Raw genomic sequence first — 22,127 nt, forward strand, 5'->3', positions numbered from 1 at the left:
TAAACTGGGCTCATTGCTTGGTTGCACCACAATATGTGTTATTAGCCTGTCCTTTTGGCAGTACTTTAGATTAATCTGGTTGATGTTTGAAAGACATGGTCAGCGGTTTGCCTTCTGGATCTGAGGATGAGGCCAGAAACTTGCTCCAAGGAACTCTTCAGCCAGTGTACAAAACATTTTTTTTCCTGAGATTCAATATCTTTAACAACAATGTACAAACATTACTACAAACTAAACCACCAGGGTCCTAGAAATGCGGTCCTGAAACTGCAGCCTCCGCTATATTATCCAATTCGGTAGGTGGCGCTGTTACAAAAGAATAGGGTCCTAGAACTGCAGCCTCCAGTTGTGCAGGAACACCCTTCTCGATCTCCCTGTGAACATGTAGACACCCGATCGAGAATCGTCTCGCGCAGAAGCCTCGAGAAAACACCCGCACGACCTTGCCGCGCGCAGCTATAAAACACCCGTTCAGTCTCATTGCATCTGTGAGCGCGTGAGTGACCGCAAACAATGAACAACTCCAACAGGTAAGACCTGTTTTATTTCACTGATAATGAAGGGCACACTTTACTATAAGACAGATGAGATCACGTGATCCAATCTGGATTGTTTTGTTTACGTGCACACGTGCACTTTTAAAGATTTTAGTAAGTAAGCAGACATGGCTGAACGTTATTAAGATATTATTATTATTTCTTTATTGAAATGGCTGCTGAGTTTAGAATTTAAAATTTGTTTCCTATTTATTTATTTATTTATTTATTTATGTGTCTGTGTTCAATAGCGTAAAGCTCATATTCACGCACTGACCCGTTGTTTTAAGCTGTGTGTTATAACCTCAGCTGTCTCACTGCATGCTGTATTTTGAGAGGGGATATAAATATCCCAGCAGCTGTCTGTGCTTCTGTTCACTCACTCCGGCCTCATGAAGGATCTCAGTTATTGTTTAGTATTTAGGCTAAATCAAGTAAAGGACACTCTGCTGGTTAACACATTAATACCTAAGAGTTCCTGTGTTTTTCACGCTGCTTCATTCTCATGTCATTTTTAGTATTCACTGAAAGAGTAGGAGTGAATGGGTGGTTTGTGGGGCCGGAATGAGGTCTGATCATGAGCCCGAGAATAGACTAATGCTAAAGAATCACCGAATTGCAATAACACTAGCAGCAATAGAAACCTGTGTTTAATGTTATCGCTGTCATGTTTTATTTTAATATTGCATAGTTTTGCATCATGTTTTTGAGCATTACATAACCTGTCCATGTTTCACCTGTTTAATTTGATTCTAGATATCAAGATGCCAAAAAATACTATAGGAATTGATTGGATCACACATAAACAACTTAAGATACACTACTGTACAAAAGTTTGGGGTGTGTAAGATTTTTGAATGTTTTTAAAAGCTCACCAAGGCTGCATTTATTTAATCTAAAATACATTAAAAAACAATAATACAGTGAAATTTATTGCAATTTAAAATAGCTGTTTTCTATGTGAATATCTATTAAAATGTCATTCATTTCTGTGATCAAAGCTGTATTTTCAGCATCATTACTCCAGGCTTCAGTGTCACATGATCTTCAGAAATCATTCTAATATGCTGATTTGCTGCTCAAGAAACATTTCTGATTATTATAAATGTTGAAAACAGCTGTGCTGCTTCTTACTTTAGTGGAGACAGTGATACATTTGTTTTTTCAGGATTCTTTGATGAATAAAAAGTTCAAAAGAACAGCATTTATTTGAAATAGAAATCTTTTGTAATATTATAAATGTCTTTACTGTCACTTCTCATCAATCTAATGCACCCTTACTAAATAAAAGCATTAATTGCTTTCCAAAAAAATCATACCGCCCCAAAACTTTTGAATGATAGTGTATGATCAGCAAAAGATGACGATATTTTGCTCTCCTAACTATGCACAATATACATTTAAAATGCATTTCAATATTTTTTTCTCTCTCTCTTAGAACAGTCTAAGCACAATACTTACACAACCGCTGCTTGACAAATATCTCTCTCTCTTTCTTCAGTGTTTCAGACAGTAAGGCCGATAAGCCTCTTACAATCCGCTCGACGAAGGAGATGTTTGAGAAAATGGAGGAATCGTTCAAAATATGTGCGCAGTGTGAGAGACTCCCATCACAGGCCACAGGCTCGCTGAAGCGATGCACACGGTACGATGACGGGATGATTTTGATGAGATGAGAATAAATGCTATATCTCACATTTATAACATCTTTTTCTGTCTTCTACAGCTGTCTGAATGTGTATTACTGCAGTAAAGAGTGTCAGAAGAAAGACTGGCCTCAACATAAACTCTACTGCGACAAACTACGCGCTTGGCGGCGGTGGACAGACACGTCGAGTGGCTCGTTTATAAAGGTGAGGATGATGAAGATGCAGTCGGGCAATCATTACAGTCTTTTTAGCACAGTTTCTAATATCCAACACACACACACACACATATATATAGCCGCTCAAAAGTCTTTTATGCTCATCAAGTCTGCATTTATTTGATCACAGAATACAGAAAAAACAGTAATGTTATGAAATATTATGGTCATTAAAATCAGTTTTCTATTTTAATATACTTTAAAATATAATTTATTTATTTGATGCAAAGCTGAATTTTTAGCATCATTAATCCAGTCAGTGTCAAGTACAGGCCAATATTATCAGTGTTGGAAACAATCAATGTTACTATTATCAATGTTGGCAACCGTTGTGCTGCTTAATATTTTTTTGGAACCTGTGATACTTTTTTCAGGATTCTTTGATGAATAAAAAGTACAAAAGAACAGCATTTATTCAAAATAGAAATCTTTTCTAACAATATAAGTCTTTACTATCACTTTTTAGCAATTTAACGCATCCTTGCTGAATAATAGTATTAATTTCTTTAAAAAAAAGAAAAGAAAACTATTTATTGACCCCAAACTTTTGAATTGTAGTGTCTATTGTTATATAAGATTTCTATTTTAAATAAATGCTGTTCTTTTTTACTTTTTATTCATCAAAGAAGACAGTTCAAACACAACTACATTTATTTTGCAAAAAATTGTAAAACAGTTTGCAACTGTCAGGAGCTTAAAATATTTGAGAGTTTTTTATTCTGGAAGTCTTTTTCTGGAAACTGTCTGAATATTAATTTATGATAATTTTTTTAATTATATTACATATATATATAAAATAAAATGTTTAGTTTTTTTTAATGAAGGAATGAGCATAAAATATATTTCAAAAGTTACATTTTAGACTGTTCTGCCTACTGTTTACAGATGATGAACATGATTTCCAGCGCGATGCTTCAGTTTTTAATGGTGAAAGAATGTGAGGTAAAATAAAAAAGTAGCCCACAGTAATATGCAACTATACAAAATTACCTGTGTTTATTTTTTTTAATCAAATTTAGCTATTTTGAATTTAGGCTATATGTGATTCATGTAATTCATAACTAAATGTGACGCGTGATCATGTGACTGCATCAGGTTATATGTGTATACAACATCAGATAAATACATACCTTGACATTAAATAATAATATGAATTAAAATTATTTCAGCTGATCTGCATATCATTTTTTAAATCCTCCTGTACGGTTGTATAGTAAATCTCAATTTCGAAAAATTTACCCTTATGACTGGTTTTGTGGTCCAGGGTCACATATATTTAGTTCAGAGTCTGTAAGATTTTCTCAGTGAAAAAGTCTCTTCTGCTCACCAAGCTGCATTTATGTGTTTAAAAAATACTATGAAATCTGTAATATTGTGAAATATTATTACAATTTCAAAGAACAGTTTTCTATTTGAATATATTTTGAAATTAAATGTATTCCTGTGATGCAAAGCTGAATTTTCAGCAGTCTTCGGTGTCACATGATCCTTTAAAAATCATTCTAATATGCTGATTTGCCGCTCTAGAAACGTTTCTTAACATTATTGATGTTGAAAAAAAGTTGTGTCTTTTGTAATATTAGAAATGTCTTTAGTGTCACTTTTGACCGATTTAATACATCCTATTAGTTATAATACTATAAATATACTAATATATATATATATATATATATATATACACACACACACACACACACACAGATGTTAAATAAAACCATTTATTTTGAAAAATCAATCTTTTTATAGAAGTGAAATAGAAAAAAACAAACATTTCCAATTACTATATAGAAACACAAAAATAACAGTGAACATGAAAGTATCTTGAAATTGGCACTGATGGTTCAATGAAGAACGTTTACCATCTATTAAACCTTTACAGTGGAAAAAAAAGGTTCTTTAGATTATTAAAATGTTCTTCACATTAAAAGAAAATGGTTCTTTAAAGAACTGAAAGTTCTTTGGGGAATCAAAAATGGTTCTTTAATGGCATCAACAAACACCCTTTTGCAACCTTTATTTTTAAGTACTGTATACTGTAGTGATACTATTGAGAGCGTTTGAATCCACAGATACCCAAGCAGGTCAAGACCAGGTCAGCGACGTACAGGCCGAGGTTAACGTAGGTCATGAAGGTCACAACAAACTGGATGCTCCATATACAGCTGTTTCCCGGACAGTCTTTGGGCCGCGGGTTTCCTCTGAAGCTGTAGGTGGGCCAGAGGATGGCGGCAGAGATGTAAAGCAGAACCGATATTAACAGCAACAGCATGGTGAAACGATCAATGCTGAAGGGCAGACAGTTCTTTAACTTGGTCAAGATGTTGGTGATGATGGTCAGGAGGGTTAGAGGCAAAGGAACCGCGTAGGCCACGATGCACCACAGCAGAGCCGGTTGACCCACGTAACCGATCAGGGAAATGAGGATGATGCAGGCAACGAAGGCCTCGAGAATCTTAATGAAGCCTGGCAGCGCAGCCACGTACGTCGCAGAGCGCATCGCGTCGCATTTGTCCCTGAACGTCTCCACGCAGTAAAGCACGCAACACACGGCCGAGAGGATCGTGACCATCCAGCCCCAGATGCACTTCCGGCAGATGTAGAAGTTGGCGAACATCGCCGTGCAGGAGAACGTGCAGAGCGACGCCATCATGGCCATGCCGGTTGTGAAGTCGTCCCAGTCCATGCAGAACACCAGGATCAGCTTGTGGATGAGGAACATCTCCACTATGGTGATGATCAGCGAGATGATGGGACACAAAGCCCACACCACCATGCAGTAGATCCAGTAGGTGTGAAGTGGCTGACCCCAGATGAAGCTGACCACAAACGTCACCGCGCACATCACGATCTGCACCATGTGCAGGGCACCCCGAGTGCTTGTCAGGGCGGAAAGAGAGAATTTGGGCTTTTCCATTTTGAAATGAGTTCAACGGATAACAAGCGTGGAGTGGCTCTTCAAGAGGTCTGAAGGCGTTATGGAAATGAGCTGCTTTCAGAGGAAGATAAACCCACAGAACATGCCAGATCATGCAAAAGACACTGCAACCGTCACACCACAACGCTCCACCTCGGCCTAGCGATTATCGGTTATCAAAAGTCACATTTACTTATAGTGCTGTATACCAAGTTAATCAATTATGAAACAAATTCAATCAGCTCTACAGAAGACAATAGTGCCATTATTCAGCTCAATTAAATGTTGATTTAATTCAGTTCAGTAACTGTCAATGTTACATAGTGCATCAATTATGAAACATTCAATAATTCAATTCAGCTATAAAACAGCTTTACAAAAGACAAGTGTCAGTATCTAAGTTTATATAGTTTCAATTCAGTTCAATAAATGTTACAAAGGTCATCATTTATTCAATTCTATAAAGCAGCTCTACAGAAAACAATAGTGTCATTGTCAACTCAGTTTAGTTCAAAGCTGATTCAGTTCAGTCCAATAATTATGAAATGGCGTCAATTTAATAAATTTAGCTCAATTTAATTCTATATTGATTCAGTTCAGTAAAAGTGTCAATGTTGCAAAGTTCATTTTTTATGAACCAAATTGACTTCAGCCACACAGCAGCTCTACAAAGAACAACAGTGTCATTATTCAGCTCAAGTTAATTCTGTATTGATTCAGTTCAGTTCAATATGTTGAAAAGTTTAATTTCGGCTACAAAACATCTCTACAGAAAATAATTGTCATTATTTAGCAACGATGTCATTTTGCAAAGTTCATCAATTACAAAATGAATTCTACTCTATAAAACAGATTTACAGAAAACAATAGTGTCATTATTTGGCTTAATTTAGTTCAAAGCTGTTTCAATTCAGTTCAATAACTTTGTCGGTGAAAAATTATTGCAATTACCAAACAAATTCAACATCAGCTATAAAGCAGTTCTACAGAAAACAGTTGTCAGTTAAGTTCAACTCAGTGACAGTGTCAATGTTCCAAAGTTCATCAATTGTGAACAATTTAATTCTATAAAGTGGATATACAGAAGGCAATGGTGTTATTTATGATTCCAGGCTAAATCCCAAGTCAGATTTAGTCAGGTTAAAAAGATTTCTGTGAAATTAGTTCAGAACATCTTTACTTCAAGCCGAGTTAACTTTGAACGTGATAAATGGAGGACTAAAATGGAGGAAAATTGCAGTCAAATGTTTCACAATTGTTGATTATATTTGATCATATGCAATCTTTGTAATTTTGTTTGACAGAATCATATAGTGGTGTAAGAAAAAGTTGGAATTTGCAAGCTTGAAATGACCTTCAGTTTGCAACTGAGCACATTTTCCTCAATGCCACTGAGTTTTAGCTGGAAGAACATCTTTGAATAATATCTAGATACTGTCGAAATCCTCTGACTTTATTTAAATGTGCTTATGAAATGATGATAATCTAACAGCATGAGATTGTTCTTGCTAATGTAAGCATGAACACCAGTGTGACCATGTGCAGAGTTGCTCCAGAGAACTAAATTTATGCTTATATTTATGTTTATATGTGTTAATACGGCCATTTAGCATTTCCACTCAGGCAGATCTATCAGCTAATGTTTGTTGGAGCCACAAATCTGCCCTGAAGACCTCTGACATCTGCCCCCTAGTGAATGTACTGAATAACAGCAGCTACATATGTTTGCAACCCACAGATCATTGAATTTGTGCAATATTTTCAGGACTTTAAAAAACATGTTTTATTATTGAAGTTTAAAGAAATAGTTTACCCAAAAATGAAACTTCTGTTATCATTTACTCACCCTCATGTTGTTCCAAACCTGAGTTTCATTTTCTTCTGTTGAACAGATATTTTTAAGAATGTTGTTATAAACAGTTGCTGGTAGCCATTGACTTACATATTTTTCCCTACTATGGAAGTCAATGGCTACCAGCAATTCTTTGGTTGCCCATAGTCTTCACAATATCTTATTGATGAACCATGATGACAAAATGTTCATTTTTGGGAGAACTATCCCTTTTACATATTATGCATTAGTTATTCAAGAGTGGAGCAGTTTTCCTGTTGTCCTCATTAATCATAAGCCATGCATGATCATGCATAATCATTATGTATCATGTATTCTGGATTAAATTACTATGAACTGCTGATGAACTGCACCCATGTATCTTACCTATTTACCTCATTTACATGATATATTCACTGTCATACTGTCATACGTTTGTTACCTGCTAATCTGAAGAGCTGCTAAACTGTATCTCGTTGTTCCTGAACAATGACAATAAAGTTCTATTCTGTTCTATTCTATTCTTCTATATATTCTTTGATTAAATGCTTTTAGTGCATCATTGTAAACTGTGGGCACCTATTCCTTGTTATTTTGTGAGGCTGGTCTATATTTAAAGGTGAACACTATGTTTTAAGAGTTGCATGAGTCTATAAACTCTAGGAAGGCAAGAACTGTCTCCGTGCAGCACTGCGGCCTTGATTGAGTTATCCTAATGACTGTCATGTGTCGGGTGGATGTTGTGCACAAGGCCGGGCTTTGTCTCATTGCCAGCTCAGCCCTCTGGCATGCATAATCATTATGTATCATGTATTCTGGATTAAATTACTATGAACTGCTGATGAACTGCATCCATGTATCTTACCTATTTACCTCATTTACATGATATATTCACTGTCATACTGTCATATGTTTGTTACCTGCTAATCTGAAGAGCTGCTAAACTGTATTTCGTTGTTCCTGAACAATGACAATAAAGTTCTATTCTGTTCTATTCTATTCTTCTATATATTCTTTGATTAAATGCTTTTAGTGCATCATTGTAAACTGTGGGCACCTATTCCTTGTTATTTTGTGAGGCTGGTCTATATTTAAAGGTGAACACTATGTTTTAAGAGTTGCATGAGTCTATAAACTCTAGGAAGGCAAGAACTGTCTCCGTGCAGCACTGCGGCCTTGATTGAGTTATCCTAATGACTGTCATGTGTCGGGTGGATGTTGTGCACAAGGCCGGGCTTTGTCTCATTGCCAGCTCAGCCCTCTGGCCAATCAGATGACCATAAAACTGTAAACAGGTCAGGTGATGCAGGACGACCTTTTCCTTTTTATGGTAATGAAGAAAGAAAAACAGAGAGGATTCATGTAATTCTGGGAAAGATAGGTAATTATTAATAGACAAATACTTAGAAAAGAAGTAGCAATAATAAAGCTGTTGTGTCCAACGTTTTGACTGGTAGTGTATATTCCAGATATCTATCTATCTATCTATCTATCTATCTATCTATCCATCCATCCATCCATCCATCCATCCATCCATCTATCTATCTATCTATCTATCTATCTATCTATGTTTTCTCCATTTGTTTCCTATGCTCCAAACAATGTAATGACATAAAAAAAACAACTAAATTCACAAAACTTTTCTGCTTGGTTAAGGTTACTTTTTCTGGTCTCTTCGCCCCAGCGTGCACTCTGACGGCAGCGCTCACTGCGCATGCGCGCACAATCACAAATATGCCCTCTGCCTGACAGACAGTCGAAAGCAAATCAGGTAAGACGGTTCATTCAAATTATTATTCCATTTACGACATTTTCTGAAATCCGCGCATGTTTTAGCGATTCCTGTACTCGAAGTGCTGCATTACAGACTTTTAAATGGCTTGACATCGGCATGTAGTTCATTGAGCGCCTTTACACTGCCACTGCCTGCATATTAGCTGCACGAGCTATTCACATTAGCTTAATCTGAAGCGTCGCCGTTTCATGTGCATTAAAGACACTCTTAATAACACCGAATACGCCACAGAGCTGTCCGTCTGCTGCATGTATGCTAGTGTGCGAGTGTCTGTATCGTCATCTGACACACATCAGGCAGGTTTGGACGAGGGACGCGTGCGTGCGCGTGTCATAATGTTTATGTCTGTCATGAAAGTTGTCGTGAAATATAGGCAGTGTTGTGTTTTTGTGCACATTGGAAGCATTAGAACAGCGCGTGCCAGGTGGGCTTGACGGCGCTCTCGGTTGCTGATTGGTTGACAGACTGCTGACGTGCATCATTATCATAATACGCTACAGTAAAACTATGTTTTTACTATGTTTTTGACAATGATTTTGGAAGCTTCTTACGCCGTTTAAAAGAGCTCAAATATTTACTTATTATGGTTTTACAGTGCCTGTGCTCAAATATGATCATCCTCGTGTGAGGGACCGCCGTCCTACAATTTATATATTATCGTGTTTTAAGACCCAATTAAAGGGGTCATATGATGCTGCTAAAAAGAACATTATTTTGTGTATTTGGTGTAATGAAATGTGTTGTGAAAATTTGTGTAAAATATTTAGTTTCTATTATTTATTTTTCTACTCACTATAGAACTGTACTTTTAGATGTCTTATTTATTTGCATTCAATTTTATTTATTTTTCATTTAAATAAAATTTTATTTTAATCAGTTTCTAAATCAAATTTATTTTTATTTATTTAGTTTAATCTTATTCTTACTATTATGATTTTTTTTTAAACTTGAACTCCAGAGATAAGGTTATGCAGTGTGACCTTTTATTTTATTCCATTTATTTATTTTAATCAAATTGTTATTTTATTTAAATAAATTTTTATTTGAATCAATTTCTAAATCAAAATTATTTTTTATTTATTTAGTTTAATCTTATTATTATCTTATTTATTTATTTTTAAATTTTCTCTAAACTTTTCCTTTGACACCAGAGATGAGGTTATGCAGTGTGACCTTTTATTTTATTACATTTATTTATTTTTATCAAATATATTAACATATTATTATTTTATTTAAATAAATTTTTATTTGAATCAATTTCTAAATCAAAATTATTTTAATTTAATTTTTATTTGAATCAATTTCTAAATCAAAATTATTTGTTTAGTTTAATCTTATTTATTATTTTTATTATTGTTGTTTTTTAAACTTTTCTCTAAACTTTTCCATTGACTTTAGAGATAAGGTTCATGTCATTTTGCTAAAACAACTGACAGCAAAATAATATTCTATTATAATAGGCACAGTGCGCCAGATGCATGTCCTGGTGTAAATGGATTATAGCCCCAGACCTTTGACCTCTAGAGCACTGATTCTATTACCCTACATTAGCAAATCCCATTGAGTATTTTTGCTTTGTCCTGATGGTTTCATGTTGTTGACGTCCGATGAGCTCTGACCTCACAGCAACCCTAAAGTACAAGAGTACAGAGCTCACTCTTACAAATAGAAGGGGAAAACAGAGTTAGGAAAGCGGAGATTCCTGTTTTTTGCCAGTTGAAATCTAATAAGTGTAATTGGGAAATTCTGATGAACTGATTCAGAAAGGCACGAATACACAGACGGACTCACATGAGGCTTGAAAGTGAATTGGATGTTATTCTTTTGAGGGTAACTTCAGCCATTTTTATGTCCAAGGGACTAGTTTTTTTTCTCTCTTTTTTTTTGGAATTTTTTACTCTTGTGTCTAACCTAGATTTTCTATCTTACAATATGGAAATTCTTTATAAAAATATAAATCAATGCATTTTTAGTTGAAAAAGAAAACACCCTTTTATGTTTTTTAGTTGTTTTTTTTATGATTTGTGTGTGTGTTTATTAGGGATGCACCAATTGAAAAGTTCAGGCAGATACTGATAAATGATCATTATTTTTTATCTTATGGTGTTAGTACAATAGATAATCTTTTTTTAATGAAATTATATTAAAATTACTAAATTCTATTTAAAAGTATTTAAATTCAAATAATGACATTTCTTAACTTTTCTACATCTTTACTGGTTGAAATATGTTATTTTTGCTAATACATTTGTGTTATGAATTCAAAACTTTAACTTACTGTATCAAAAAAAAAAAAGTGATGAAATTTTGCAACCCTAAATACCCAGCACTGCAAAAATGTATTATACCCCAAACAAAATGTTTATGTTTTAACCAAAGACATGTTAAAGCATTAAAGCATTTTTATATAACCTGCTGTACTTCCAGTATTAGCTGTAATTATTATTATGTAATTGTAACTTTATTATTTTAAAAACTTCATTAAGTGTAATTTTAGCAGTTGTATATTAGCCTACAAATCAGTCAGTTTTAACCTTTTAATATTATAGTAATGTAGTACCAACTGACTCATGTATATTTTACAGCTTTAGTTGATAGATTTTTTTTCCTTGTGAAAATTTGGCATGTACTGTACCTGATATATATCCAAAATAATCGATATTGAATCGAATTGGTAATCGAATCAAATTGCAAGCTTGTGAATGAGAATTGAAACGAATCGTGAAATTTGTGTCAAAACCCAACCCTAATACAAATGCTAATATTGGTTGATACTTATATTGCATTTATATTTTACATTCATGCATTCGGCAGTGCTTTTATTTACTTACAATGCATTCAATGGATACATTCTTTAAATGAGTTCATGCATTCTTGGATATGGTGATTGTTATATTGTGCATCCCTAATATTTACTGGTTTGTCATTAATATTGTCATTCTCTCTCTTTCCTTCTCTCAACAGCTGGAGCAATATGACTGGCTAGTTTCTCTCTGTCCTTTCTTGTGCTGTTTGACGCGTGAGGTCAGAGGTCATGGCTGTGGATTGTGGCGTGTTCGTGGACTGGTATCAGATGGGCGATGTGAGTCGCGACGCGGCTCCCGAATCTAAGATCGAATATAAAGACTTAAAGGAGCTGAAGCAGCACGCCCGCTCGGGCCAGTGGGCCAAAAATCACAGCCAGCGCTCGGCCGTTTACCAGCAGCTGCTCAAAGCGCTCCCGTGTCGCACCGTCACGCCGGACGCCGCGGTCTACCGGGACATCGTGGGCAATTCCAACAGCAAGCGCAACCCATCCGCTTACCCATTGCCAGAGTTTGTGGATGGGACGGCGGTGCCATGCTACTGTCTGAAGGCCGAATCTGTGGGATCGGTGCATGCTGTCCTTTCTTGCATCGCAGGGCAGTTCCCGGATATATCGCACTGCCCGTCGTTGCCGCCGGTGACGGCGCTGCTGCTGCACTGGAGCGCCGATGAAGCGCAGTGCTTCGAGAGCGTCAGTCGCATGTTGGCCTGCAACGAACCCGGGCGCCGTTTATTAGATCAGACTTTCCTCGCGTATCAGTCGGCCTGCATGACCTTCGGCGACCTTGTGCATAAATACTGCCCGGCCGCGCATAAGCTGATGGTCGCCACGGCGACAGACGTGCTGGAGGTTTACTCTGATTGGCAGCGATGGGTTCTGGGTGACCTGCCCTTCAGCTTCGCCGCGCGTGTGATGGACGTCTACTTGGTGGAGGGGTATAAGGTCCTTTACCGCGTGGCGCTGGCGATACTGAAGTTCTACCGCAAGCAGCGCGCCGCCGCAGGCTCGGCCTTAACCAAGCAGGACTCGGCGGCGGTCAGGAGCGATATCCAGGCGTTCGTGCAGAACATCGGGAAAAGCGTGACGCCGGATAAGCTCCTGGAAAAGGCCTTTTCCATTCGCCTGTTCAGCCGGAAAGAGATCACGCTGCTCCAGCTGGCCAATGAGAAATCACTCCAGCAGAAAGGCATCACTGTCAAACAGAAGAGGTATTGATGACTATTACGTTACATGATTGCGTTTTTTTTTTCTACTCACTGTTGTAGTGTATTGTTAGATTGTTGTTTATTTATTTAAATAAAATGTAATTTATTTTTATGTTTTAATTCAAATGTTTTTATTTAGTTTTCATTATTTTATTTATTTTTTATTATTTATTTAATTCAAATTTAATTTATTTTTGTGCTTTTATTTAGTTTTCATTATTTTATTTATTATTTATTTATTTGTTTATTATGTATTTAAATATATTTTATCAATTTATTTATTTTAATCAAATGTATTAATTAATTGAAATAAACCCCTTTAATTTAATATTTAAATATATTTCACTCCAGCAGCATTTCTATAAGTGTTTTCTGTATTTGTCTATAATAAATTAAGTGGTCAAAAGGTGTGTGAATATTTTTGTGCTTGACATGAAATAGAAGTGATTTTAAACTTCTCCTGCTTAATTTACGGTATTCAGAAAACTACACAAAATTACAAAAAAGTGGACTAAAAATCCAAAATATAACTTTACTTCTGAGACTCAACTGGATGCTACCTGTTCAAAAGTTTAAGGTCTGAATGATTTTTTAACAATTTTTATTTTTTGCATCACACCAATAAATTACATTTTAAACTGCATTCGAATAGTTTTAATTATTAAGGTGTGTGAATATTTATGTGCTTGACATGAAATAGAAGTGATTTTAAACTTCTCCTGCTTAATTTACGGTATTCAAAAAACTACACAAAATTACAAAAAAGTGGACTAAAAATCCAAAATATAACTTTACTTCTGAGACTCAACTGGATGCTACCTGTTCAAAAGTTTAAGGTCTGAATGATTTTTTAACAATTTTTATTTTTTGCATCACACCAATAAATTACATTTTAAACTGCATTCGAATAGTTTTAATTATTTATTATATATAAATATATCGATTTTCCTGTATTTGAGCAAATAACTACTCTTGGTGTTAATAAGAGACTTTCAAAAGTCTCTCTTTTTTATTTTTTTTTATTTTATCTTAATTTTATCTTCTCTCATGTGACAACAGTGTAGCATGCTACTGTTTGAAATGTTTATAGTAGGTAGTATACAGTACTGTAGAATACTAATTACTATCCTATTACAAAGAAGTAATTATTTCTGAGGTATTTAGGGCATTGTCTGTTTATCTTAAAATATTTATGTCTATTTATATCTTTTGTGTTTGGCTCTGTTGTACAGCTTCCCTCTGATTCGCTTTTGTGTTTTTTATTCCCTCATTTAGTTTGCATTGTGTCACAGTTCTCTTTTTTTTCATTTCTCCTGCTTTCTACTCTCTGTGCTGTTCTTTAGCTCTATCAAAAGGTGGGTATCTTCATCTCTCATCATCATCATCCTCACTCACTTTTGTTTTTCAGACTATTTCTGACCCATTTATTTCTGTTGTGTTACTTTACTGATGCACAGTGAAATATACATTATTGTCAAATCATTTTTGCATTTTCTCTTTTTTTGTCTCTCTAGACAAAATGTCCAGTTAGCGGTGAACGCTGAAAATTTCAGCTCGGAGATCGTCAGCGCGAAAGAGATCAGAGATATCTGGTCGTGGATCCCGGAGCGTTTCGCTTTATGTCAGCCGCAGCTGCTCTTCACCACATCCACACACGGCTGCAGCCTCAACAGGTACAAAACCACGCACCTGAACGCTTATACAGCAGCCACAAAACACCTAAAAATATGTCATTGCATTAGATGACTATAATATCAATGCATATTCTTCAAAGATATTCTTTATGCACAAGTATATTCTTCAAGAAGTTATCGTGAGTAATAGTTAATAGTCAGTTAAAGTATTTACAGAAGTCTTTAAATCTGAGTGAGCTTCTTTTAAATATGGTTTGTGTTGTTTTATTCAGGTTTTATTCACATTGTGAGGGATATGAGCCGACACTAATGCTCATCAGAACTACAGATGGAGAGGTACCAAACCCTGTGTCTCGTTCTCTCTTTCTCTCTATTTCTGTCATTTTGTTGGGTAAATATGTTGACATTTACTTTTATTCATTTAGCTCAAACGCAGTTGTTTTATGCAGACGCTTCTTCTCAGAAGGAAATCTTTGTTAGACTGAGGGTGATTTAAATTATGTACATTTAAGGAGGGAAAAAAATCTGAATTTTTTGAAAAATCTGAAGGTATTTGAAACTAAATTAATCCTTTGTGCACTTCCATCCGTTTTTAAGCAAAAATCCTTAAATATAGAAGTACTAATAGAGCTGTTGAGTCAGTGCAGGTAAATCCGGAAGCTTAATTTATTCCTTTGCAATTTCTTATGGGTTTTTAGGGCCCTATGAAATCCATTAAATTGTTTTTTTTTTTTCAAAATTCAGTTTTTTTGTGTTTTAATTTTTCTGGATTACATTTTTTCCTGTTTTATCTTTCTAGACTGCTTTTTAGTAGTTGCATAAAATGTTAGTAATTAAAAAGAATTTCTAATTTACTGAAATCATGAAACTTGCACAGTTTATTAAAAATTTAATGAAAATTGATTTTTTTAGGGCACTATGAAATACATATTATTTTTTCTCAAATTCTGTTCTATTTTTACTAAATTCTGTGTTTTCCATTTTTATTTTTCTGGATTCCATTTTAATGATTTTTTTAGGGCACTATGAAATACATATGATTTTTTCTCAAATTCTGTTCTATTTTTACTAAATTCTGTGTTTTCCATTTTTATTTTTCTGGATTCCATTTTAATGATTTTATTACATTTTAATAATCAAAAAGAATGTCTGATCAGTTGAATTCATTATTTATTTATCTATTTATTTAGAATAATATGTTATATGTAATATGTTTTATCTAATAATACATAATATGTAATATTCCATTTTAATGATTTTATTACATTTTAATAATCAAAAAGAATGTCTGATCAGTTGAATTCATTATTTATTTATCTATTTATTTAGAATAATGTTATATGTAATATGTTTTATCTAATAATACATAATATGTAATATGTTTTTTTTTCTTCAGAAATTCAGTGTTTCGTAATCATATAAAGGCATAAAACATGAACAGTTGAATTAATCTTTTAATCAAATGAAAATTAAACAAACCCTTTCATTTTTGGTGCTGCAGTTAAAATTAACGCATGGAAGAAAAATTGTGTGATTATTCCTTAAAAAATAAAGTTTGAATAATTTTTTTAAATTGTTAGCAGTAGTATTAGTGTTACCTTGAGACGTGCATTCTTTCTGTCACAATTTCTTCAATTTAAACCAAACTTTTATTTTGGCGGGCTGTCATGAAGACATTTGAGTTTTATATATATAAATAAATATATATATATATATATGTATATATATAACCACCAAATGTCTCATATATAAAACTATACATATATATAATATGAATTTTGTCATTCTTGCATATTATGTAGGATTAATAGTAAGCAAACTTGGATGCAGGGAAGTTGTTCAAGATCTCAGTTAGTGTGTGATTGACGTGCCTCTCATCCAATCGTATTCCAGGTGTGTGGAGCCTTCCTGTCCACTGATTGGGAGGAGCGGAAGAGGGGCGGGAACAAGCTCAGCTTCTTTGGCACTGGAGAGTGTTTTCTCTTCAGAGTATGTTCTTTTCATGACATTTATTTGTAAATAATAATAATAATAATAAATATATAGGTAAATAATAATATAGGACATAAGTAATCAAATTAAGGTATTGAGAGTCAAATTGGGGTCTTCCTTAATCCTTAATCCTGAAATAATTTGTACATTTATGATCCACTAGGCGGCACTATTTTCTTGAGTATTAGACTAGATTGCAGTGTGTTAGTGTGTCGTGTTCCTCTCATCCATCATCGCTTCATCCTGTTATACTCTCAGAAGAACGTTTTAGAGCTCTTTGGTAACTCAAGATATAATGGAGTTCTTAGTTATGTTTCTTTCTGTCAAAAGATATTTCTGCCAAGATTCCTTTGTAGGAATATTAAGGACACAGATTAATCACAGTCTTACTGTAAAGTTATAGAGCTATAAAATCAGTGTGGATAGCAGCTCAGATGACTTGATTTTGGAAGGAAAGTACTTTTAATTTAAGCGATTAAACAAATTTAAATATAATTATACATACAGTGTAAGTGATTAAAAGGTACATATGAATAGAAAGTAAATCTAGATAGAAATAGAAACGTTTATTTGTAAATATATTATAAATAAATATACATTTATAAATATGTTTATATAAATAAATATATTTATAATATACATATTAATAAAATATATAATGTAATAACAAAGACTATAGAATACCCTCTTGTCTTAAAGGGACTTTGGTAATAATAATATAATTATTATTATAATAATACATAATAAACATTTTTAAATAAATAAATGCACACATATTTACATAAATAAATGAATGTATGTATATATATATAAATAATAAATAAATTAGTATTATAAATTATTATTTATTATAAACATAAATAAAACAAAGTAAGATTTTTTTTTTAAATTTAAATTTGAATGAAACAAGGATCCGATTAAATCAAGTCTTTGCAAAATATAGCACAAGTGAGACATTGTTGAGATCCCTGAAAGTGAAATTACTGCGGTATTTTTGTCAGGAAAAACATCTGAGAAACTGATGTTCAACAAAAGATTGCATTTTATATCGTTTATGTCTAAGAGAAACAGTTGAGTTATTAAGGAGATTACATTTAGCGTTAGCTATTTCTTTCCTACAGACCAGTGTTGGGCTCATTACTCCAAAAATGTAATTTATTACTTGTTACTAGTTACTCCTTTCAAAAGTAATATTGTTACTTTACTTATTACTTTCTAGCAACAGTAATTAGTTACACTATTAGTTACATTACTTTTTCTTCACGCCCCACAGAAGTTGTAACTGTGTATCTTCCACATAAAATTCTTCTAGAATGTTACTAATAATATATTTCTGCCTCATCATTTGACCAAAATCCACATTGGATCGCAGTCAGAACATAATTAGTTACACTATTAGTTACATAACTTTTTCTTCACGCCCCACAGAAGTTGTAACTGTGTATCTTCCACATAAAATTCTTCTAGAATGTTACTAATAATATATTTCTGCCTCATCATTTGACCAAAATCTACATTGGATCGCAGTCAGAAGTTTTACAAATACTTAATGGTGATTGATAGTTTTTTGTTTTTTTTGAGTAAAAGTGTCATGTGGAGCTTGAAGCTAATTGTAGCTGTAATTTCTCTGTTACCCGTATGATTATTTTATCAAAAGAAATCACATAAGTTCATAAGATTTTTAATTATAGTAATATAATTTATATGGGGATCAGAGGGATGTGGGTGGGCAAGCCATGTAATACCAGAGTAAAGTAACGCCACATTTACACATCTGTGTTCAGATCAGCTTTTCTCATGACAGAATCAGTGTAATGGCAATATTTCCATCCCCTGAATGTAAGCTTTTCCATATTCCAAGCTTTTCTGATGCACGGGTGACTTCATGTGCCTGTGCGAGTCGTGAAAACTATGAAAATAACTCTAGGAATTAGGGATGTAACGATTCACTCAACTCACGATTCGATTCACAATTTTTTATTTATTTTTTTTACAAAATGAGATTTAAGACAAATTATAAACAAAATGTGTCCTTTTATTATTGCTTGAACAAAATGCTGCACGTTTCTTTGTGAAATTGAAATATAACACTATAATAATATACTAATATAGCACTTGCTTGCTATTGCTCTTTTGTTGGTTTTGATTGCTTCTGTTGTCCTCATTTGCAAGTTGCTTTGGATAAAAGCGTCTGCTAAATAACAAAATTTAAAAATAATGTAAATTACATCCCTACTATGGAATTATTGGATTGTTGGATTTCAAATCAGTAGGGGTTGAGGCATCAAAAGTAAGTAATTAACTAGCTGTTTTATGGATAGTTACTGTAATATTATTACTGAAATCATATCATATTAGACCTTTAACCACAATTCAGCCACCGCAGCATGTATTCAGATTTCACGTCCTGAGCTCAGACCACAAGACTAGCCACTGAAACCGTCTAGGTGTTGCCGTTGTGTGAGATGTGTTAAATGGTGTGTGTTTCGTGTTTGTTTCAGATGAAGCCGGAGATGGAGCGTTACGAGTGGGTGGTTATCAAACACCCGGAGCTGGCGAACGCGGCTCAGTCCACAGACGATGAGCAAACCGGTGCGAACGACAACGGTGCGCCACAGTCTCTAGAGAAACCGGCCACAGACCCCTCTCACCTGTCTCCCTTTCTGTCCGCGCGACACTTCAACCTCAACTCAAGGAACACCTCCATGTTTATGGCGGGAAACGTCGACTCCATCATTATCGGTGCGTGAGATGCTCAATTTACACGCATCTGATTTCTTTTATTACTATTTTTCTCTTCACTTGAAATCAAACACTAGGGGTATTTTTTACACGGACAATAAAAGGTGCATTTAAATGTACAATATGATCAATATAATTCTGTTGCTGATATAAAATTAACCAGCACAATGGATTAATATGCTTTATATTTGACAGTCAAGTTTCCGAAAAACACTGTCATTAGAGTTAAGATGGAAATATTTTAATAGCATGTCTGATTTAAACATCATTAGCAAAATAAATGTTTTGGCTCATATTCAACGATTAGTTTGCATTGTTATTCACAAATATTCAAAGAAATTTCCATGAGGCCCATTTTACATCATGCAGGTAGGTAAATACTTGCATGTGGGCCAGTATTGCTTCTTATGATCGTGTTTTGTTATATTGGAATACAACAAAAAATTAAATATTATATTAGTAAAAAATATATCATCTGAAGGACTCCAAGATGGTGAGAAATAAGATTCTCTGGTCTGATGAGACCAAGATAGAACTTTTTGGCCTTAATTCTAAGCGGTATGTGTGGAGAAAACCAGGCACCTGTCCAATACAGTCCCAACAGTGAAGCATGGTGGTGGCAGCATCATGCTGTGGGGGTGTTTTTCAGCTGCAGGGACAGGATGACTGGTTGCAATCGAGGGAAAGATGAATGTGGCCAAGTACAGGGATATCCTGGACTAAAACCTTCTCCAGAGTGCTCAGGACCTCAGACTGGGCCGAAGGTTTACCTTCCAACAAGACAATGACCCTAAGCACACAGCTAAAATAACGAAGGAGTGGCTTCACAACAACTCTGTGACTGTTCTTGAATGGCCCAGCCAGAGCCCTGACTTAAACCCAATTGAGCATTTCTGGAGAGACCTAAAAATGGCTGTCCACCAACGTTTACCGTCCAACCTGACAGAACTGGAGAGGATTTGCAAGGAGGAATGGCAGAGGATCCCCAATTCCAGGTGTGAAAAACTTGTTGCATCTTTCCCAAAGACTCATGGCTGTATTAGATCAGAAGGGTGCTTCTACTAAATACTGAGCAAAGGGTCTGAATACTTAGGACCGTGTGATATTTCAGTTTTTCTTTTTTAATAAATCTGCAAAAATGTCAACAATTCTGTGTTTTTCTGTCAATATGGGGTGCTGTGTGTACATTAATGAGGAAAAAAAATTAACTTAAATGATTTTAGCAAATGGCTGCAATATAACAAAGAGTGAAAAATTTAAGGGGGTCTGAATACTTTCCGTACCCACTGTATATGCAAAATGAATGCACTTAACAGCTGAGGCTGTTTAATCAAAGTAGTGGTTTATTTAATCAGTCGAGCAGCTTTAATCCATTACAGAGCAAGTACATAATGTGTTTATGAAGTGATGTTTGTTTTGAATGTTGACTAAGGTATCATTTTTTTAGCCCTAGTTGAAACTTCCTCTTAAATCAAATTAGCCTTGGTTTCTTTGGTGTAGTATAGAAAGGAAGACATTAGATTATGACTAGCTCATTCTCTGTAATGGGATGCATGGTGTTGTTTGTGAAGGAGGAGGCGAAGGTAACGCTCTGTACATCGACTCGGAGCTGAACCACGGCCGAACCGAGCGCTGCCTGACCTTCGACAACCCGCCGCTGTGCGCTGAGAGCTTCCAGATCGCTCTGCTGGAGGTTTGGGGCTTCAAAGACGCCATGGCTTCATAAGAGCGGCTCGCCACGACTGCAGATGCTGACAGATGCTGTGGCTGTAAGATCCATTGTGTTGTGATAGACGTCCCTTCATGTAGGCCGTAACGGAGATGTGATGATCCTCCAGTGCACTAAAAGATCCGACCTGAGCTCCAGTGAAGATGTCATGTTTATTGTGTATATTTATCGATTGAAAACGTATCCCGAGGTTTATTTTGATGCTTTTCATATCGGCAGAAAGCTGTTCTGATGCAGGAAATGAAGTTTAGTATTGAAGGATTCTGTCAGTTTTATCAAGACCGCATTTTGCGTTTTCTGCAGTAATGATTAATATCTACAAGAAATGAGGATCAGAACAGTGGAGACTTTCATGTTAAATCAAAACCACCTTTATCGATGTGATTCCAGCAAGGTGTTAGATATTTGTCACTGTCTTTTCTGGTGCTGAACACACCGATATATCATTGTTTTCTCATTACAGTCACAAGAACGCGGTGAGGGTCATCAAAATGTTTTTTTTTTTTTTAATGCAAAATATAATTTATTTCTTTTCATTATGGGATGAAATATGATCCCTGGGATTTCTCATGATTTACCCAGCCGAGAGCGATCAAAATTTCTCTGTCCCGAATCCCTCTGTTCTCTGTGTTTCCGCCACTGAATACAAAATAAAAAAAGCTAATTGTGACTTTTATCTCAAAATTCTGACTTTTTTTTCTCACAGTTGCATGATATAAACTCACAATTGCGTTATAAAGTCAGAATTGCAAGATAAAAACTCACAGTTCAGAGAAAAATTTGATTGATTTTTTTTTTGGTTGGTCAAAAAAAATTATTTTTCAGAAATGTGATTTTGTATCAGAATTGTGAGTTTGTATCAGAATTATGAGTTTGTATCAGAATTACGAGTTTGCATCTCACATTTCTGACTTTGTAACTCGCAATTGTGAGTTTATATCGTACAATTCGGAGAAAAAATGTCAGAATTGCGAGAAAAAAGTCAGAACTGTGAGATAAAAAGTCACAAATAACTTTTTTATTTTTTATTCAGTGGCAGAAATGGGCTTCCATAGTTCTTCTATGCAGCTTTGTGCCAA

General features: G+C 34.7%; 3 protein-coding genes across 4 annotated transcripts; 2 read left to right on the plus strand and 1 right to left on the minus strand.

Annotated features, from left to right (window-relative positions):
• Positions 1 to 363: 363 nt before the first annotated feature.
• On the plus strand, positions 364 to 3,351 carry LOC107753067 (putative protein MSS51 homolog, mitochondrial). Its single transcript, XM_016569169.1, has 4 exons — positions 364 to 530; positions 2,038 to 2,181; positions 2,263 to 2,389; positions 3,286 to 3,351. The coding sequence occupies exons 1-4, from the start codon at positions 514 to 516 to the stop codon at positions 3,349 to 3,351; spliced, it is 354 nt and encodes a 117-aa protein (XP_016424655.1). The 5' UTR covers positions 364 to 513.
• A 1,093-nt stretch (positions 3,352 to 4,444) lies between these two features.
• On the minus strand, positions 4,445 to 5,314 carry LOC107753068 (myeloid-associated differentiation marker-like protein 2). The gene has a single exon (XM_016569170.1). It carries the CDS (start codon positions 5,312 to 5,314, stop codon positions 4,445 to 4,447), a length of 870 nt encoding a protein of 289 aa, XP_016424656.1.
• A 3,538-nt stretch (positions 5,315 to 8,852) lies between these two features.
• LOC107753020 (TBC1 domain family member 24-like) lies at positions 8,853 to 21,688 on the plus strand. 2 transcript variants are annotated; one of them, XM_016569119.1, is made up of 8 exons: positions 8,853 to 8,916; positions 11,905 to 12,954; positions 14,295 to 14,306; positions 14,466 to 14,624; positions 14,858 to 14,921; positions 16,479 to 16,574; positions 19,079 to 19,319; positions 20,891 to 21,688. In XM_016569119.1, exons 2-8 carry the CDS (start codon positions 11,975 to 11,977, stop codon positions 21,043 to 21,045), a joined length of 1,707 nt encoding a protein of 568 aa, XP_016424605.1. In that variant the 5' UTR covers positions 8,853 to 8,916; positions 11,905 to 11,974; the 3' UTR covers positions 21,046 to 21,688. The 2 variants fall into 2 exon arrangements, with proteins under 2 accessions (XP_016424605.1, XP_016424606.1); XM_016569120.1 differs by lacking the exon at positions 14,295 to 14,306.
• Positions 21,689 to 22,127: the final 439 nt, after the last annotated feature.

Source organism: Sinocyclocheilus rhinocerous, unplaced genomic scaffold (assembly GCF_001515625.1).
Source record: "Sinocyclocheilus rhinocerous isolate Xijiao unplaced genomic scaffold, SAMN03320098_v1.1 scaffold1493, whole genome shotgun sequence".
In the NCBI taxonomy this organism is placed as follows: Eukaryota; Metazoa; Chordata; class Actinopteri; order Cypriniformes; family Cyprinidae; genus Sinocyclocheilus; species Sinocyclocheilus rhinocerous.

Coding starts and splice junctions, on each gene's coding strand:
- LOC107753067 (XM_016569169.1), top strand. Junction 2,182..2,262: donor TCGCTGAAGCGATGCACACG/GTACGATGACGG, acceptor TGTCTTCTACAG/CTGTCTGAATGTGTATTACT. Junction 2,390..3,285: donor CGAGTGGCTCGTTTATAAAG/GTGAGGATGATG, acceptor TACTGTTTACAG/ATGATGAACATGATTTCCAG.
- LOC107753020 (XM_016569119.1), top strand. CDS start 11,975: ATGGCTGTGGATTGTGGCGTGTTCGTGGACTGGTATCAGATGGGCGAT. Junction 14,625..14,857: donor CACGGCTGCAGCCTCAACAG/GTACAAAACCAC, acceptor TGTTTTATTCAG/GTTTTATTCACATTGTGAGG. Junction 14,922..16,478: donor TCAGAACTACAGATGGAGAG/GTACCAAACCCT, acceptor ATCGTATTCCAG/GTGTGTGGAGCCTTCCTGTC.
- LOC107753068 (XM_016569170.1), bottom strand. CDS start 5,314: ATGGAAAAGCCCAAATTCTCTCTTTCCGCCCTGACAAGCACTCGGGGT.